Consider the following 19,632-nt stretch of genomic DNA (forward strand, 5'->3'; position numbering starts at 1 on the left):
AGTGCTCCAGTGAGAATACCTGGGGCTGTGTCTGATTCCCACAGAGCAGGAGCAGCCTTGCCCTCAGCAGGTCACAGCCCTGTCCCATGGGGATGTGGCACAAAAGAGTCGGGAAAGACCACAGGACCTCAGCTCAGATGAGGCTTTTGACAGAGCCCAGAGATCTCATCCTGGAACTCTGAGAACACAGGAAAATCATGAGACAGCCCTGGGTCAGGGCACAGCAACCCTGCTGGAACAAGAGAAGGGACTCAAGGCTGAGCAGGCAGTGCAGGGAATGGCTGCAGACAGCCTGTTCAAAGAGATGCACCTGCAGCTGGAGAGCAAAACAGAGAGAGCCCAAAGTGACACCATGTCTTGTAGATAGTCACACAGAGATATGTCAAAGTTCATGAAAAACCAGCTATAAATAAGGTAATGGTGTCTTATGAATAATGCCTATTATAAAAATGAATTAATTCACATGATGGAACCAATACATCAGCAGTGACTGTCTCAGGAATTGGAGACAATATTCTTCCAGCATTCCTGTATCCACTGCAATGAAACACTGAACAGCTTACAATGGATAACAGCCGTAATGTAGAACAACCACCCACTCTCCTGTGTTATCTGTGGGAGATAAAGCAGAAGAGATCACAATCAATGATCCTGGCAGGCAGTGCAGCACTGACACCTGTGCAACCTGTGAGAGGATCAAGAGCCCCACAAACTGTATCTTCTTCTATCCAAAGGCAGGTGTTTATCAGTGTTTCATCACAGCAGCTTCAGTGGGATCTGTCTTATCTCTAGAAGGAAATAACCACATCTTGCAATGTAAACATATTTAAATGCAATTAAGTTAGGACTTATAATCAATTGCAGTGGAATTCATTGTCACCTCAGTAGAATTAGAGGCACACTTAAGACAACTTAAAGTTAACATCTTTAATACTCAATAAAAACTGATTTTATTAAAACTGGAATAGAACATGAAATGGCTTAAAGTGAAGGAGGGTGAAACTTGACCTCGTATAAACTCAGCAACGCTCAACCCTGACAGAAATCCACCTAGACATAAATTACTCTTAACAAAATTAACTCCATAGAGTAATAAAACACAACATCACTCAGATCTAACTTTGCTTAATCTTAGCAACACTAAAATCATATTCCGATAAAACAGAGCTGAACTAACAATCGATATCCTTAAAAGTTACAGGTACTACAAAATATAACATTCTGATGGTATTAATAATCAAAAGACAATGAAAAGGTGAACCAAGCATGTTTGAAATAACAGCTGGATGGATTTACTGAAGGGATTAGAGAAGTCAAATACCTTGACCCTATGTAATTTAACACTGAGAAAAACTCATGGTAGCTGCAATTTTTAAGGAACCAAAAATTTACTAAAACCATTTAAAGTGCAATTCTACCAAAAGAAACAACGTTGTAGAATTTGGCAAACTGTCCAACAAACCCGGAGTTTCTCGAGATTGTATTTAGTGTAATAGCATATGGTAAATGTTATCAGCATTTGTGTTAAAGAAATTAGATTGTGTTATGCTTCACATGATAATAATAACGAGGCACTGGATTTACCCCTTTGAGTCTCTCCAGTAACAATTCTCGGAGAAGTCAGAGTTCACGAAAAACACAAGATTAACTTCAACTAAGCATTTCAGCACATGTTTACGGCATTCTAGCGCACGTTCCGTGAGGCTTCAGTAGGCAGGGGCAGTCAGAACCCTTCGGCAAATGCCGGGGGTTCGCCCCGCCGCAGGGCTGGGGAGCCACGGGGGGAGTGAGTTCGCCCGGGGCCAAGCGGAGCCGCCGGGCAAAGCCGAGCCCCGGGAGCGGGGAAAGCGCCGGCGGCAGCGAGGGAAAAGCCGAGCGGGGAGAGCCCAGCTGGGACCCGCCCGGGGTGAGGCGGGGCAGCCCCACGCCTGCGGCCACCGCAGGGGGTTTGCACTGCGCTCAGCCGGGCCAAAGGGACTCGGGTTCTGATACAGCAATACGGGCTGGCAGCGACGGGAGGCGCCAGAACGGTGAAGGAACCGATCCCGGAGAAGGCAGCGGGAACCCCGGGGAGAGCGGCAGCGCCTCCGAACAGCGCTCCCGGGCCGCGCGTGGCTGCGTTCCCGCACGCTGAATAATTAAAATCCCTCCCACACCGACATCAGCTTTAACAGAGCGGCGGCAGCGGCCGTGCCCGCTGTGTCTGGCCGGCACCGGAGCGGCGGAGCTCGGCGGCGGCTCCAACCCAGGTGGGACCCGCGGTCGGTGCTGCCCCAGCTCGGGGCTCGCTGCGGGCGGAGGGGGCCGGGGGGTTCTGGCGAGTTCCTTATGCCGGCTTCCTCCGTTCACACAGGAAGGGAGCTGCAGCGGCCGTGCCCGCGCTCGCTGTGCCCGGGCTCCGAGGCGCCGGGGCAGGGAATCATGCGGGGCACAATGGTGAGCAGCCCGGGGCAGCTGCTTCTTGCCCCTCGGCAGGCGGACTCCGAGCCGCAGCTGCCCCGGGCCAGCAGCAGCCGGCAGCTCGCAGGTCGGGTGAGGGGCCGGGGAGAGCGCAGAGGCTCAGAGCGCTTTTGCTGGCCCCGGGCACCTGGCCTGGCCCAGACCAGCCCAAGAATCCCTGCCAGCATTCCCTGCACCATTAGCCGGCCCCACGGCGGCTGCGGCTCCGCAGGCAGGCGGCTCCAGGAGCTCAGAGTGGGCAAAATGGGAGCGAGGGACAGGAAGCAGTTGGTGCCAGTGGGTGAAATGGCTTTGCTGGAGCTGGTAGGGAGAGATGGGAGAAAGTGGAGCAAAGTAAAGGTGGGAGAAAGAGGGACAAGGCTGGAGTGATGGAAGGCTGTGGGGATGGCCATGGGGCAGGCGGGCATTTTGCTTTCCAGTTCTGTGGGAGGAAACAAAAGAACTGTGAAATCCATTAACGAAAAGACGGGAGAAATAGCAGGTGGAGGAAATCGGTGACAATTGGGATTCATTTAACCTGCTTTTGCCACAAAGGCTTCGCTGGTGGGAGGGTGGCAGGTGCTGCCGTCCCAGAAAACTCGCGCGAAGGGAAAGGCCCCCATAGCGGAGGGGCTGGAGGAGAATCTCGATGCCCGGGGCAGCGGCGTCTGACGGCCCTCCCCCACTCCCTCTGCACACGGCCCTGTCCTCCCCCACCCCTTGTGCACACGGCCCTTCTGTTCCTCTCCCGCTGCACACGGCCTCTCCAGTCACCGCTCCCGCCCCGCCCGTCGCTGTTTCCCCTCACGCTGACGGGGAAATGGGCCACAACCCCTCCCACAGCGCCCCGGGTTCTGAGTTATGGCGGAATGGGCGGGTAGCGCGCGCGCGTCATTCCGGGGCGGGACCTGGAGCCCGGCGAGGCGGCGGCAGAGCACGGAGGCGGCTCCAGCCCAGGGGGGACCGCGGTCGGTGCTGCCCCAGCTCGGGGCTCGCTGCGGGCGGAGGGGGCCGCGCTGAGGGCCGGGGGGTTCTGCCGAGTTCCTGGTGCCGGCTTCCCCCGTGTGCCCCCTGCGCTGGGGTGGCAGCCGAGGGAGCGGCTGCCCGCGCTCTCCTCCTTGCCCGGATGGCCGGCATGGAGCCGCTGCCGCGGTAGCGATGGCTCATCCCGGCTGCTCTCGCTAGGACGGAGGCGGCTGCTCCGTGCCCGGGACCGTTCCCGCCCGTGCGGCACCGGGCTCGGGGCCGCTGCTCGGGCGGGAGGTGTCCGTGCCCGGCTCGGGGCTGGCACGGCATGAACTTGAACGCAGTGCCTCAGAGCCCAAAGCGCTGCAGGCGCCGAGTGCGGGCACAAAGCGGCGCATGCAGCCTGCTCCGGGGCCGAGGCTTCTCGGCGCTGCGCTCTGTGCCGGGAGCCGCTCCGTGTGCCCAGGCAGGGAGCCGCAGCGGCCGTGCCGGCTGTGTTGGAATTTAGGGCCAGCCTTTTCTTTCCTCCTTTTAGTTTTCGAATCTGAAGAGGGCTCATCTGCCTCCCTGTTTCCCTTCTCTCTCACCTTCCAGGTCCTGTTTCCCAGACCTTGTTCTTTCCTTATAAAACCATTCGATAACCCGTTCCTCACATAAGGCTTTGTCGTATCCTTGTTTTTCTACCTTCTGGCTGCTGTGGGTGAAGGTCTGGCTTTGAGGAGCAACCCCTGCTCCCTCTACTCCAGAAACCAGCCTTGCAGTTATCCCAATCTCCTACTGCTGAGGGCTTCCTTAGGCTCTTGTTGAAATGAAAAATATCCAGGGAGCTTTTCCTTTCTTGAGGTTGGAATGGTTTCTGCAATTTCTTGAAGTGTGAGCATGAGGGTTAAAACCCCTCTGTGCAAATGAAAGTTTTCTCTTTTCCCCACTCCAGGCGCGCCGCGATGGGTGTGTTCTCTCTTCTTGGTCCAATCGGCGCAAAGCCCGCCATCATTCAGTGGCCTCCATTCATTGCTGCTGGGCAAATCGGCCCAGATGGCAGCCACCGTGCCGTCTGGGTCAAGCCGGGGCGGGAACCGCGCTGGATGGCAATCGGAGTCCGGCGGGGCGGCGGCGGAGCTCGGCGGCGGCGGCTCCAACCCAGGTAGGACCCGCGGTCGGTGCTGCCCCAGCTCGGGGCTCGCTGCGGGCGGAGGGGGCCGGGAGCGTTCTGGCGCGTTCCTTATGGCGGCTTCCTCCGTTCACACAGGAAGGGAGCTGCAGCGGGCGAGCCGGCGCTCGGTGACCCCGGGCTCCAAGGCGCCGGGGCAGGGAATCATGCGGGGCACAATGGTGAGCAGCCCGGGGCTGCTGCTTCTTGCCCCTCGGCAGGCGGACTCCGAGCCGCAGCTGCCCCGGGCCAGCAGCAGCCGGCAGCTCGCAGGTCGGGTGAGGGGCCGCCATGAGGCGGCCTGGCCGGGGGCAGGAGCAGAGGCTCAGAGTGCTTTTGCTGCCCCGGGCACCTGGCCTGGCCCAGCCCGGCCCAAGAATCCCTGCCAGCATTCCCTGCACCATTAGCCGGCCCCACGGCAGCTCCGGCTCCGCAGGCAGTCGGCTCTAGGAGCTCAGAGTGGGCAAAATGGGAGCGAGGGACAGGAGGCAACTGGTGCCAGTGGGTGAAATGGCTTTGCTGGAGCTGGCAGGGGGAGGAGGAGGAGGGAGAAAGTGGAGCAAAGTAAATGGGAAAGAAAGAGGGACAAGGCTGGAGCTGTGGAAGGCTGTGGGGATGGCCATGGGGCAGGCGGGCATTTTGCTTTACAGTTCTGTGGGAGGAAACCAAGCGCTGTCAAATCCATACAGGAAAAGAGGTGAGAAATAGCAGGTGGAGGAAATCGGTGGCAGTTGGGATTCATTTGATCTGCCTGAACCACAAAGGCTCCGCGGGGTCGGGGGAGGGTACCATCCCGAAAAGCCCGCGCTAAGGAAAATAGCGTTATAGGGGAGGGCTAGGAGGAGAATGTTAATTGGGCGGTGGGGCCGAGCCAATTTCAGGCAGTCGGGCTCGGAGCTTCAAGGGTTTGGAGTCAAGAGCTGAGGCTGAGCTCCCTCTGCGGTCAGAGAGGGGAGACACCTTCCTGTGCAGGGAACGCTTTCCCAGCCGGGTTTGCTCTCCTGACAGCTCCAGTCTCGCCACTTCAAGAGCAGAGCACGCTGTGCCCCCAGGGCTTTGCTGCTGAGAGCTCTGGGAGAGATCCTGGGAACACTTAAAATTACTCAGATCTAACTGTTCTTAATCTTACCAACAGTAAAATCGTATTCAAATAAAACAGAACTTGAACGTGCCTCAGAGCCCAAAGCGCTGCAGGCGCCGGGTGCGGGCACAAAGCGGCGCATGCAGCCTGCTCCGGGGGCCGAGGCTTCTCGGCGCTGCGCTCTGTGCCGGGAGCCGCTCCGTGTGCCTGGGCGGGGAGCCGCAGCGGCCGTGCCGGCGCTCGGTGTGCCCGGGCTCCGAGGCGCCGGGGCAGGGAATCATGCGGGGCACAATGGTGAGCAGCCCGGGGCTGCTGCTTCTTGCCCCTCGGCAGGCGGACTCCGAGCCGCAGCTGCCCCGGGCCAGCAGCCGGCAGCTCGCAGGCGCTCTCAGCGCCCGGCCCGCCACGGAGCTGGGCTGCAGCGGCTGCAGAGCCACAGGGGCCGCGGCTGCGGCCGCCGCAGAGCTGCCGGAGGCTGCGCTTGTCCCTGCACCTGCTGCCGCACCTCTGGGCAGCGGCGACAGCGCAGCCACAGCTGCCACCGCCCTCCTGAGCCCCCGCACGGCCGGCACCAGCAGCGACCTCTCTTCGTGTCCCTTTCAGGGTGCCATCAGCGCGGCTGCAAAGCTGTTCCCGAGGCCGAGCTCCCAAAGGATCTGCCAGCAGCATTCCTGATGTGTCAGGGCCAAGGTACTGAATGTTCCATGCGGAGTGATTGCGGCTGTGACCTGGAGAAGAGTGAATTCTGCGCCATTCATAGCGTCTGGGAAAAGCTCCTGCATCCCCAGGAGGGGCCAGCAGCCGCAGTTCCACACTTGCCTGGGGCCCAAGAAGCCTCTTGGCATAAGCAGGGGGATTCCACTTGTGAGCGTGCAGTGAGTGCAGGTGTGGAGAATGGATTCTGCATCAGGGATGGGAGTGTGAGGCAGCCCGTGGCTCCCCAGGGCACATCAGCAGCAGCCGACAATGAGTACAAAATGAACCTCAGAAGATTCCTGGGTGAGTACAGGGCCACCCCTGTGCCCTCCAGACAGGGGCCCGTATCCCCTCTCAAGGCCAGGGCTGGCAGGTGTTTGGCTGTTTCCCGATGTCTGGAAGAGGCCTCGTGCTCTGCTGGGCCCCATCCATGGCTGGAAGCAAGAGCCCCAGCTGCCCCCAAGGCTGTGCAGTTCTCCTGCTGCAGCCTGTGCCCACAGCTGTGTCCCTGCCTGTGGCCACAGCTGTGTCCCTGCCTGTGGCCAGGCTCTTGGCTCTCTGGCTGCCAGCTGAGGGAGGCCCACACTGCCTCAGGGCTCCCTGCTCTGCTCCCTGGCCATGGGCTGAGCAGATTGCAGGGCCAGCTCTGCTTCTGGCAGCCAGCAGCTCTTTCCTGCTCCAGGTGAATGGTTCAGGTCCCAACCCGTGGGCACGGCGGTGCTGATTCTGCTGCTCCTGGTGCCGGTGCTGGCTTTGGGGGCGGCCTTGGCTGTGCTGGCAGGTAAGGGAGGGGCAGCAGTGTGGGCCCAGCCCCTCGGGGCAGAGCGGGCTCCCTGCTCCCTGCACAGGGGAATCCTCAGAGCTTCTCCTCTTCCCCCTGCAGCACCACAGGTTCCAGTCACACCTGCGACTCCGCTGTCACTTCTGTGCTGTCCCCCTGGCTGGGTTGGGTACAAGGGTGTCTGCTACTACTTCTCACTGGATTACAGCACGTGGGATCAGGGTCAGGAACGGTGCTCCGAGCTCAATGCCTCCCTGGCCATTGCCAAGGATGAGGAGGCCATGGTGAGTGAGGGGCTGCGGGCGGTGTGGGGTGGCTGAGGGCAGCCTGGGGGGCTCCTGGGCCGGGCTCAGTGCTCGTAGGGCCGGGGCTGCAGCCCTGGGCCGGGGCCTTGCAGGGAAGGAGCCCCGGCGTGCGGGGGCAGCCCCGGGCACGTGTCCCCCCGAGGGGCCGGGGCAGCTCCCACTCCTCTCTCCCGGGCAGGATTTGCTCTTCCGCCTCCATGGGAACGTCGATTACTGGCTCGGGCTGCGCAGACGGGGCGAGCGCCTGCACTGGGGGGACGGCAGCAGCTACAGCTCCCGGTGAGTGCCGGGGAGCCGGGCAGGGCCTGGGGGCACAGGGGCACAAGGGCTTCCCCTGGCAGCCAGCGCTGCCTCTGCTCCTCCCTGCAGGGTTCCTGTCTTTGGCAATTCCGAGTGTGCGTACCTGGCTGACGAGAGATTCAAGAGTGACAACTGCTCCAATGGGCGTCCGTATCTCTGCAGCAAGGCCCAAGCTCCCCAGTAACAGGGGCTGCACAAAGGACCTTCTCCACACTGGGCATTGCCAGCTTCACCTCTGAGCCCAGCACAGCGCTGTCCTTCCTCAGCTGCGCCCTGTGCCTTGCACTTCTCTCAGGGTCACCTCAGTGCCTCTCCATCCCCAGTGCCAGCGCTGGGCTGGGGCTGCAAAGGAAAAGTCTCTGCAATCCATCCTGGCACCGATGCTGCCTGCAGTGAGTGAATTGCCCTCATGACACAAGAAGCTCCAATGGGAAATCCAGATCTCCCTCGGCTCCGGGAAATCATCACAAAGTGGCCGGAACGTGGCCCTATTGGACTGTCTGTGGAAGAGGAGGAAGAACTGCTGCCACGTGCTGAGCCGGAATTCCACTTTTGGCGTCAGGCGCCTGACTGTGAAGAAGGGTCTTTCTGTCTGTCTGTCTGTCTGTCTGTCACCTGCTGGCTCTTTGTCTGTCGCGTTCAGAGGTCGATAGTCCGAGCTGCTGCATAGGGAAGGGACTTCGCTGCCACCGCCACAACCCAGCCCAGAGCTGCTTCTCCTGCTGTGGGGCTGTGGGCTGAGCCTGTGCTGGTGAGAGCAGCCCCTGCACGGCCCCTCAGTGTCAGCCCTCAGTGCCGCAGGGCCCTGTCCCCCCTGCTCGGGTGCCCGGGATCCTGAGCTCGCCTCTCCCTGCCCTGCTCACACCCGGCTGCCGCTGCCGCGTCCCCGCTGCCCCTCGGGCGCTGCTCCGAGCTTTGGCTGCTCCGGGGCTGCGAGGAACGGATTTGTACAGAATCTGTAAAAATTGATCACACGGTCTTGTATATCTGTATGCAAATATTGAGATCAGGTGTGTTGACTTAAAAAAGCTATGGAATAAGGATTTTATTGTTGAGAGATTGAATTAGAAGTAAGTTTTAAAATATAAAATGTATATCAGAGTGTAGATATATATATATATAAAAGATGCTTTACAGAAAGAGTAGATATTTTAGAGATTTAGAGCTCTGATAGATGCATTGTAAATAGGAGTATGTGAGGTACAAATCCAGGTGATTTGTGTTAGAAGTATTAGCAGTATTTTGTGGTAAATAAAATAGCTTGAAAAACATTGATAAGGTACTGCAATTAGGAAATAGCTTTTATAAGGACAACGTTGAGGCTTATGGTTCTTATGTTTCATTCTTTTTTGAGACTGATAATATAATAAAATCTTTTAATAGACTTTTGAGTTACCCCGTCTCTATAGAAACTAAAAAACCAACAAGACAGTACATCCATTCTAAAGAAAACAATAACTCAGCTGTCTTTCAAGCAGTTAAAACCCTCAAAATATTGTTTGTTCATTGCTACTACAAAGAAATAAGATCTGAAAGAATTAGTTTACAAAAAACACTCAAAACTTCCACTGACCTTACTAACAGAGGGTCAACTCAAACAGAAACCAATATTATTTCCTATTTCATAACATCAAGAAAGTTTTTAAAAAACATATTCCAGCACATAATATCCAAGCAACCCAAAGACATTGATAAATGCCTTAACGCTCTAATCTAATTCCTATGATATTTCAGAACAAAATCTACAAAGTTTACTATCTTTAGTTCAAAACCAATTTCCAACTATAAATAATACTTCTGTGTTCACCCTCCCTCTGAGACCCAGTTAAACTCAAACTGTACAATACTTTTACCACAAATCAAAACCATACTACCACAAATGTATTCCCTTGAGAGGAACCTCTTGATCTGCCACTGTAAGAGTTCCATCGAGGGGGACCCTCTATTTGAAGGGACCTTCACAGATAAAAGATGTCCTAAAGCCCCCAGAATGGTCTTTGTTGAGGGAAATTGAAAAGGAAAACTGCATTTCCCCTCATTTTAGGGGGCTAAATTAAGGAAAACCCCTCTTGATTCACTTTTGACTCGGGATTAAACTGAGGGGAGACTTTCCTTTTGCATCATGTTATAGATATATATGATAGTATTGGCTTTTTGCAAATATTAAAATGCATTCTATATGTGTAGTGTTAAAATAACTTTGCTATAGAAATATAATTTTAATTTCTGTTTTTAACTAAAACCTAAAAGTAGCTGATACAAATATGCTTGTGTTGAAATGCCTGCTTGCTTGGGATAATGTCCAAAAAACACATGATGAAGACCTGTTAACTAATATTTCAACTATCAGCACTCATTGCCTGTAAAAAGCCCAATAACTAAAAAATAAAGATAAGAATAGACTAAAAGCACAACCTGCTTTTCTGCTCAGAAAAGGCAGACCGAAAGAAGACCAAAGCTAAACACTTAAAAAAACATGTAAATTAGTTTTTTAAAGTCTAAATCTAGAAGAGATGATGCAAAGAAATAGTATTTTAAAAGTGTTTCCAAAAACAGTGTGTGCTCTTGGCTGAGTGCCAAGACCCACCTGACTGTAAGTTTTCCTTTATTATATTTGTTTCCTATTGTCCTTTATTAAACTTTTAAATTTTACTAAGAAAAGAAACCGTATTTTTCACAATCATTTAGGGATCTAAATCGAGAGGGAACCTCCGTTCTCCCCCTGACTCAAGGCTTTGAACTGGCGACAAGAGGGAGCTTCCCCTTGGTTTAATCCCTGGAGCAATTGCAATAGAAGGGTGAGGATGAGCTGGCGCTGCGGGCCGGGCTCAGTCTCTCCCTGGGGACGGCAAACGCCGCCAGGCACCGAGCGATGCCCCCGGCACTGCCTGTGCCGCGCCCGCCGGATCCAGCAGCGCTGGAAGCTCCAGGAGCAGCTCAGCGCCCGCTCCGCGCTCGGCCCTGCGAGCCCGGCCCGGAGCGGGGGCTCCGGACACATCCCCGTGCTGGGGCAGAGCCGCTGCTCGGCCCGGGGATCCTTTATCCCCCTGGGGCGGCTGCCGGGGGCCGAGGGCACAGTCCTGGTTCCGAGGCTGAACCCTGCTGCTTTACCGCTCGTTCTCTTGCCATGATTTGTGTCATAATAAATTCAAAGGATTCCCCCCAGTCGTGTCCTTTATACCAGTGACCGGTGAGTGATCTCTGCCTGGCCTTTTCCCAACCCCCGAGCCTTTCCTGCTGTGTTCTGTTGCCTGCCCAGGGGCAAGAGCAGAGGCTCAGAGCGCTTTTGCTGCCCCGGGCACCTGGCCTGGCCCAGCCCAGCCCAAGAATCCCTGCCGTAATTCACTGTTAAGAGCCCCGGAAGCGGCTTCCGCGGGGCTGCGCATGTTCCCCAGCTCCCACAGAGTGGGCCCCTTTTCCTTAGCAAGGTTTTTGCACCAGCCCGAGTGCCCGCGGGGTGTGAGCGCAGGGCGGCACCGGCCCGAGTGCCCGCGGGGTGTGAGCGCAGAGCGGCACCAGCCCGAGTGCCCGCGGAGTCTGGCCGGCATGGGAAAGGCGGCCGGCGCCGCGTTCGGGTCATTCCACAGCGGTGGCGGCACCCGGAGCCCGGCTCGGGGCTGGCACCGGGCACCTGGCCAGGCTCACTGCAAAAATTCCTGCCCTAATTCACTTATGAGAGCCCCAGAAGCGGATTTCCTGGAGCTCCTGGTGAGGGGCGGGGGGAACATGGGGGAAGCCGGCACAAGGAACTCGCGGGAATTGCTGGTACCGGGCACCTGGCCAGGCTCACTCCAAAAATGCCTGCCGTAATTCACTGTTAAGAACCTCAGAAGGGGCTTCCAAGTGGCTACGGTTCTCGACCAGCTTCAACAGAAAGCGGCCCTTTTCCTTAGCAAGGTTTTTGCACCAGCCCGAGTGCCCGCGGGGTGTGAGGGCAGGGCGGCACCGGCCCGAGTGCCCGCGGAGTGTGAGCGCAGAGCGGCACCAGCCAGAGTGCCCGCGGAGTGTGAGCGCACGGCGGCACCGGCCCGAGTGCCCGCGGAGTTTGAGCGCAGAGCGGCACCAGCCAGAGTGCCCGTGGAGTCCGGCCGGCATGGGAAGGGCGGCCGGCGCCGCGTTCGGGTCATTCCACAGCGGTGGCGGCACCCGGAGCCCGGCTCGGGGCTGGCACCGGGCACCTGGCCGGGCTCACTGCAAAAATTCCTGCCGTGATTCACTTATGAGAGCCCCAGAAGCGGATTTCCTGGGGCTCCCGTTCTCGACCAGCGGCAATAGCATGGGGCCCTTTTCCTTAGCAAGGTTTTTGCAGGACAGGAGTGACCTGACTGCTCCCATCGCGTGGTTCCTGGTTCTGAATATGCCCCAGACTCTGACTCTCAATATGGCGCCGGGAGTCGCTTTGGTGCAAGAAAACAAATCACTACGGTGATTTCCATGAGACACCCTGCTCTGCCCTTCCCCCCCAGCTCGCTGCTCCTCTCCCTCACTCGTCGCTGCCCCTCGCTGCTTTCCTTCACGCACATCGGTCAAAACGGCCAAAAGCAGCTCCCAGATCGGCTCTGTGCAGAGGCACCAGCTGCAGTGCCCGCGGGGTGTGAGCGCAGGGCGGCACCAGCCCGAGTGCCCGCGGAGTCTGGCCGGAATGGGAGGGGCGGCGGGCGGAGCGCAGGTTTTAATCCGCAGCGGTGGCGGTACCCGGAGCCCGGCGAGGCGGCGGCAGCAGCGGAGCTCGGAGCGGGCTCCAGACCAGGTGGGACCCGCGGTCGGCGCTGTCCCAGCTCAGGGTTCGCGGAGGGAGGGCCGCGGTGACGGGCGAGGGGGACATGGGGGAAGCCGGCACAAGGAACTCGCGGGAATTGCTGGTACCGGGCACCTGGCCAGGCTCACTCCAAAAATGCCTGCCGTAATTCACTGCTAAGAAGCCCAGAAGGGGCTTCCAAGGGGCTACGGTTCTCGACTAGCTTCAACAGAGTGGGGCCCTTTTCCTTAGCAAGGTTTTTGCACCAGCCCGAGTGCCCGCGGGGTGTGAGCGCAGAGCGGCACCAGCCCGAGTGCCCGCGGAGTCCGGCCGGCATGGGAAGGGCGGCCGCCCCGCGTTCGGGTCATTCCACAGCGGTGGCGGCACCCGGAGCCCGGCTCGAAGCTGGCACCGGGCACCTGGCCAGGCTCACTGCAAAAATTCCTGCCCTAATTCACTTATGAGAGCCCCAGAAGCGGATTTCCTGGGGCTCCTGGTGAGGGGCGGGGGGAACATGGGAGAAGCCGGCACAAGGAACTCGCGGGAATTGCTGGTACCGGGCACCTGGCCAGGCTCACTCCAAAAATGCCTGCCGTAATTCACTGCTAAGAAGCCCAGAAGGGGCTTCCAAGGGGCTACGGTTCTCGACTAGCTTCAACAGAGTGGGGCCCTTTTCCTTAGCAAGGTTTTTGCACCAGCCCGAGTGCCCGCGGGGTGTGAGCGCAGAGCGGCACCAGCCCGAGTGCCCGCGGAGTCCGGCCGGCATGGGAAGGGCGGCCGGCCCCGCGTTCGGGTCATTCCACAGCGGTGGCGGCACCCGGAGCCCGGCTCGGGGCTGGCACCGGGCACCTGGCCAGGCTCACTGCAAAAATTCCTGCCGTAATTCACTTACGAGAGCCCCAGAAGCGGATTTCCTGGGGCTCCCGTTCTCGACCAGCGGCAACAGCATGGGGCCTTTTTCCTTGGCAAGGTTTTTGCCCCAGCCCGAGTTCCCGCGGTGTGTGAGGGCAGGGCGGCACCGGCCAGAGTGCCCGCGGAGTCTGAGGAAACAAAAGAACTGTCGGGTCATTTCCGTGACTCATCCTGCCCGGCCCTGCTCTGCTGTTCTACCCTCTAGCTTGCTGTTCCAGTTCCGGCTGTCGTCACCGCCCCTCGCTGCTTTGCCTCACGCTGATTTGTAAAATCGGCTAAACGCTGCTCACACACCTCCCTCGGCACCCAGTGGCACCATCTCGAGTGCCCGGGGAGCAGAGGCGGCGGCGGAGCCCGGAGGCGGCTCCAGCCCAGGTGGGACCGCGGTCGGTGCTGCCTCAGCTCGGGGCTCGCTGCGGGCGGAGGGGGCCGGGCTGAGGGCCGGGGGTTTCTGGTGAGTTCCTTGTGCCGGCTTCACCCGTTCACAGGCAGAGACCCAGAGCGGATGTGCCGGCGCTCGGTGTGCCCGGGCTCCGAGGCGCCGGGGCAGCGAATCATGCGGGGCACAATGGTGAGCAGCCCGGGGCTGCTGCTTCTTGCGCCTCGGCAGGCGGACTCCGAGCCGCAGCTGCCCCGGGCCAGCAGCAGCCGGCATCTCTCTGGCTGGGTGAGGGGCCGCCGTGGGGCGGCCGGGCCGGGGGGAAAGAGGAGAGACACAGCGGTTTTGCTGGTACCGGGCACCTGGCCAGGCTCACTCCAAAAATGCCTGCCGTAATTCATTGTTAAGAACCCCAGAAGGGGCTTCCAAGGGGCTACGGTTCTCGACCAGCTTCAACAGAGTGGGGCCCTTTTCCTTAGCAAGGTTTTTGCACCAGCCCGAGTGCCCGCGGGGTGTGAGCACACGGCGGCACCAGCCCGAGTGCCCGCTGTGTCTGGCCGGGATGGGAAGGGCGGCCGGCGCCGCGTTCGGGTCATTCCACAGCGGCGGCGGCACCCGGAGCCCGGCTCGGGGCTGGCACCGGCCATCTGGCCAGGCTCACTGCAGAAATTCCTGCCGTAATTCACTTATGAGAGCCCCAGAAGCGGATTTCCTGGGGCTCCTGGTGAGGGGCGGGGGGGACATGGGGGAAGCCGGCACAAGGAACTCGCGGGAATTGCTGGTACCGGGCACCTGGCCAGGCTCATTCCAAAAATGCCTGCCGTAATTCACTGCTAAGAAGCCCAGAAGGGGCTTCCAAGGGGCTACGGTTCTCGACCAGCTTTAACAGAGAGGGGCTCTTTTCCTTAGCAAGATTTTTGCACCAGCCCGAGTGCCCGCGGAGTGTGAGCGCACGGCGGCACCCGACCGAGTGCCCGCTGTGTCTGGCCGGCATGGGAAGGGGTGCCGGCGCCGCGTTCGGGTCATTCCACAGCGGTTGCGGCACCCGGAGCCCGGCTCGGAGCTGGTACCGGGCACCTGCCTAGACTCACTGCAAAAATTCCTGCCGTAATTCACTTATGAGAGCCCCAGAAGCGGATTTGCTGGGGCTCTCGTTCTCGACCAGCGGCAACAGCATGGGGCCCTTTTTCTTAGCAAGGTTTTTGCAGGACAGGAGTAACCTGGGTGCTCTTCTCGTGTGGCTTCTGCTTCTGAATATGCCCCTCCCGAGCCATATTGGGAGCCAGAGCCCTGACTCTGGCTCCCAATATGGCTCCGGAGTCACTTTGGTGCGGGAAATCTAAATTGCATCGTTGATTTCCATGACATGCCAGCCCTTTCCCCCCTCCCCCTGTCCCCCGCTCTCCGCTCTCTGACCACGTCTCGTAAACCGCCCTCGCTGCTTCCCCGCACTCTCCATTGGTCAAAAGGGCCGAAAGCGCTGCCACAGGGCCCTCGGCACCCAGTGGCACCAGCTCGAGTGCCCGGAGAGCAGAGGCAGTGGCCAGTTGTTGGAGCAGCTCCGATGCAGCTTCAGCTCAGGGGGGACTCGCTGTCGGTTGTGCCCGATCTCGGGGCTTGCTGCGGGCAGAGGGGGCCCCGGTGAGGGGCAGGGAGGCTCTGGCGAGTTCCTTGTGCCGGCTTCCCCCGTGTGCCCCCTGCGCTGAGATCGCCGGGGACGAGCCGCTGCCGCGGCAGCGATGGCTCATCCCGGCTGCTCTCGCTAGGACGGAGGCGGCTGCTCCGTGCCCGGGACCCTTCCCGCCCGTGCGGCACCGGGCTCGTGGCCGCTGCTCGGGCGGGAGGTGTCCGTGCCCGGCTCGGGGCTGGCACGGCATGAACTTGAACCCAGTGCCTCAGAGCCCAAAGCGCTGCAGGCGCCGAGTGCGGGCACAAAGCGGCGCATGCAGTCTGCTCCGGGGCCGAGGTTTCTCGGCGCTGCGCTCTGTGCCGGGAGCCGCTCCATGTGCCCAGGCAGGGAGCCGCAGCGGCCGTGCCGGCGCTCGGTGTGCCCGGGCTCCGAGGCGCCGGGGCAGGGAATCATGCGGGGCACAATGGTGAGCAGCCCGGGGCTGCTGCTTCTTGCCCCTCGGCAGGCGGACTCCGAGCCGCAGCTGCCCCGGGCCAGCAGCAGCCGGCAGCTCGCAGGCGCTCTCAGCGCCCGGCCCGGCACGGAGCTGGGCTGCAGCGGCTGCAGAGCCACAGGGGCCGCGGCTGCGGCCGCCGCAGAGATGCCGGAGGCTGCGCTTGTCTCCGCACCTGCTGCCGCACCTCTGGGCAGCGGCGACAGCGCAGCCACAGCTGCCACCGCCCTCCTGAGCCCCCGCACGGCCGGCACCAGCAGCGACCTCTCCTCGTGTCCCTTTCAGGGTGCCATCAGCGCGGCTGGAAAGCTGTTCCCAAGGCCGAGCTCCCTAAGGATCTGCCAGCATTCATGATGAAGCTCCTGCATCTCCAGGAGGGACCAGCAGCCACGCTTCCACACTTGCCTGGGGCCCAAGAAGCCTCTTGGCATAAGCAGGGGGATGCCACTTGTGAGCGTGCAGCGAGTGCAGATGTGGAGAATGGATTCTGCATCAGTGATGGGAGTGTGAGGGAGCCCCTGGCTCCCCAGGGCACAGCAGCAACAGGCAATGAACACAAAAGGAACCTCAAGAGATTCCTGGGTGAGTACAGGGCCACCCCTGTGGCCTCTAGGCAGGGGCCTGTGTCCCCTCCCAAGGCCAGGGCTGGCAGGTGTGTGGCTGTTTCCCGATGTCTGGAAGAGGCCTCGTGCTCTGCTGGGCCCCATCCGTGGCTGGATGCAAGGGCCCCAGCTGCCCCCAAGGCTGTGCAGTTCTCCTGCTGCAGCCTGTGCCCACAGCTGTGTCCCTGCCTGTGGCCACAGCTGTGTCCCTGCCTGTGGCCAGGCTCTTGGCTCTCTGGCTGCCAGCTGAGGGAGGCCCACACTGCCTCAGGGCTCCCTGCTCTGCTCCCTGGCCATGGGCTGAGCAGATTGCAGGGCCGGCTCTGCTTCTGGCAGCCAGCAGCTCTTTCCTGCTCCAGGTGAACGGTTCAGGTGCCATCCCGTGGGCACGGCGGTGCTGATTCTGCTGCTCCTGGTGCTGGTGCTGGCTTTGGGGGTGGCCTTGGCTGTGCTGGCAGGTAAGGGAGGGGCAGCAGCCTGGGCCCAGCCCCTCGGGGCAGAGCGGGCTCCCTGCTCCCTGCACAGGGGAATCCTCAGAGCTTCTCCTCTTCCCATTGCAGCACCACAGGTTCCAGTCACACCGGCGACTCCGCTGTTGGTTCTGGGCTGTCCCCATGGCTGGGTTGGGTACAAGGGTGTCTGCTACGGCTTCTCACGGGATTTCAGCACGTGGGATCAGGGTCAGGAACGGTGCTCCGAGCTCGGGGCCTCCCTGGCCATTGCCAAGGATGAGGAGGCCATGGTGAGTGAGGGGCTGCGGGCGGTGTGGGGTGGCTGAGGGCAGCCTGGGGGCGCTGCTGGGCCGGGCTCGGTGCTCGTAGGGCCGGGGCTGCAGCCCTGGGCCGGGGCCTTGCAGGGAAGGAGCCCCGGCGTGCGGGGGCAGCCCCGGGCACGTGTCCCCCCGAGGGGCCGGGGCAGCTCCCACTCCTCTCTCCCGGGCAGGATTTGCTCTCCCGCCTCTCTGGGAACGTCGATTACTGGCTCGGGCTGCGCAGACGGGGCGAGCGCCTGCAGTGGGGGGACGGCAGCAGCTACAGCTCCCGGTGAGTGCCGGGGAGCCGGGCAGGGCCTGGGGGCACAGGGGCACAAGGGCTTCCCCTGGCAGCCAGCGCTGTCTCTGCTTCTCCCTGCAGGGTTCCTGTCTCTGGCAATTCCGAGTGTGCGTACCTGGATGAGAGGAGATTGAGGAGTGACAACTGCTCCAACGAGCGGCCGTATCTCTGCAGCAAGGCCCACGCTCCCCTGTAACTGGGGCTGCACAAAGGACCTTCTCCACGCTGGGCAGTGCCAGCTTCACCTCTGAGCCCAGCACAGCGCTGTCCTTCCTCAGCTGCGCCCTGTGCCTTGCACTTCCTCTCAGGGTCACCTCAGTGCCTCTTCATCCCCAGTGCCAGCGCTGGGCTGGGGCTGCAAAGGAAAAGTCTCTGCAATCCATCCTGGCACCGATGCTGCCTGCAGTGAGTGCTTTGCCCTCATTATGTGTGGGAAATACGGCTCACTATTTACACTTTTTATAAAAGTTTATTATGGGTTTAAGTCCTGCTTTTAAGTCCTGCTTTTATGCTTGCACAGGGTTAACTCAACCTACGCTTTCTATATGCTGTTACATATTAGAGCTACATGTACATTTATAAGAGTGCATGTAGCTCTAATATTTAAGATTTAAAATATAAAATATATTAATAAATTATATATATGTAATATATATAATATATGTAATATATGTAAATTTTTAACAGCTTTTAAGAGTTGTACCATAATTTTGAATTTTCTTGCTGATTTAGGTTTTTTTAACTGTTTCAGGCCATCTTGTACCTTAAGCTGTTATATTTCATTGTTTCTTGTGATTCTATCTTTTTGTATTTTCACTCCCTGATAATGAGGATCAATAAAGCCTTTTTTTTTTCATGCTCTTGTTTCTGTTATCTTGTCTTTCTGATAAGGAAGTCCTTGAATGTGGAAAATCACTTAAGTATTTGACACCATTTTCTGAGTTAGATACATGAAACAATCATTCCAAGATATCCCAGTCTCTATTGTGCTATGGCTAAGCTAGTATCTGTGACACTTCTATTTATTGAAGCTATAGGGTGCATACATAAACTGACAGATTATACTATATCAAATGCAGTAATTACAAATTGTACTATTTCAGGGTTTTTGTGATCAGTAATAGCTTGCAAAACCAAAGGTAGTACATAAATGCGAAAGCCAATACCTATATTTATAATCTATTACGTTGTACAACAAGCTTATTTGGGAAGTACAAATCACCCTGGGTTCCTGGAAATCATCACAAACTGGCCTGAAGGTGACACTTCTGGACTGTCCTTGGAAGATGAGATGAAGGACCATCACTTTTAAAATGTTAGAGGTTTATTAAACCTTAACAAAATATGCAACAATAGACTGAATAAGGAAAAATTACAGCACTGGGGATCTCTGTCACTGTCAGCCATGTGCTTGTTTACAGAATGGATGCTCTGCCTTTTATACCCTCAGCCCCTCCCAGAGTTTTGTCAGTCAGCTCCTTCTCTGCTCTCCACAGGTGGAGATCACTTCCTCACACCTTGACTGGAGCTCAGGTGTTGTCCTGTGGCCCCTCCTGGCAATGAGCCGGCCCTCCCCAAATGCCCTGGGAACTGAGGCTGCTGCAAGGGGGAGGGAAAGGGGAATAGGGGGGGATATATTGCAGTAGCAGCACTATTCATCCACAAAACTGCTCCAAACATACACATAATATCCGTCTCTTAATTCTGAGAGGCAACACCTACACCATTCATCTATAACAAACCACACTTTTCCATTCCTATGAGCTTTTGGCTCAAACAATTAACTCTCATTTTCAATCCAGATAATCAACTCTTCACAAGAAATAAAAATTAATGACTTATACTAGTATCTGTTGATGTGGGCAAGGAGAGTGGGAATAGAAGGAAAAAAATCTCAGCTTTTCTTTGCCACACCTATTTGGAATGGACAAAATGGGATCACTAACGTCTGATGTGCCTTTTTTACCCCCATCTACCGTGCCCATGGGGTTCCTACTCACAGCAGGTGGATCTTAGTGGTGAGTACAGAGCCCAACTTAGTCTTGCCTTCTGGTTCCTGTTGTATTAAGAGACTGCTGAGCAGTGACAGAGCTCTGGGGTGCTTTTCT

General features: G+C 58.1%; 1 protein-coding gene across 2 annotated transcripts; it reads left to right on the forward strand.

Annotated features, from left to right (window-relative positions):
- The first annotated feature begins 1,611 nt into the window (after positions 1 to 1,611).
- Positions 1,612 to 18,380, forward strand: LOC141729659 (uncharacterized). Of its 2 annotated transcripts, none has more exons than XM_074544493.1 (8): positions 1,612 to 2,249; positions 2,354 to 3,407; positions 4,340 to 4,549; positions 6,240 to 6,635; positions 7,015 to 7,113; positions 7,216 to 7,397; positions 17,415 to 17,515; positions 17,606 to 18,380. In XM_074544493.1, exons 2-8 carry the CDS (start codon positions 3,089 to 3,091, stop codon positions 17,718 to 17,720), a joined length of 1,422 nt encoding a protein of 473 aa, XP_074400594.1. In that variant the 5' UTR covers positions 1,612 to 2,249; positions 2,354 to 3,088; the 3' UTR covers positions 17,721 to 18,380. The 2 variants fall into 2 exon arrangements, with proteins under 2 accessions (XP_074400594.1, XP_074400593.1); XM_074544492.1 differs by lacking the exons at positions 17,415 to 17,515; positions 17,606 to 18,380 and adding exons at positions 7,597 to 7,697; positions 7,788 to 10,883 and having other exon boundaries at positions 1,614 to 2,249.
- The last annotated feature ends 1,252 nt before the right edge of the window (positions 18,381 to 19,632 follow it).

This window comes from Zonotrichia albicollis, chromosome 7 (genome assembly GCF_047830755.1).
Source record: "Zonotrichia albicollis isolate bZonAlb1 chromosome 7, bZonAlb1.hap1, whole genome shotgun sequence".
NCBI classification, from domain to species: Eukaryota; Metazoa; Chordata; class Aves; order Passeriformes; family Passerellidae; genus Zonotrichia; species Zonotrichia albicollis.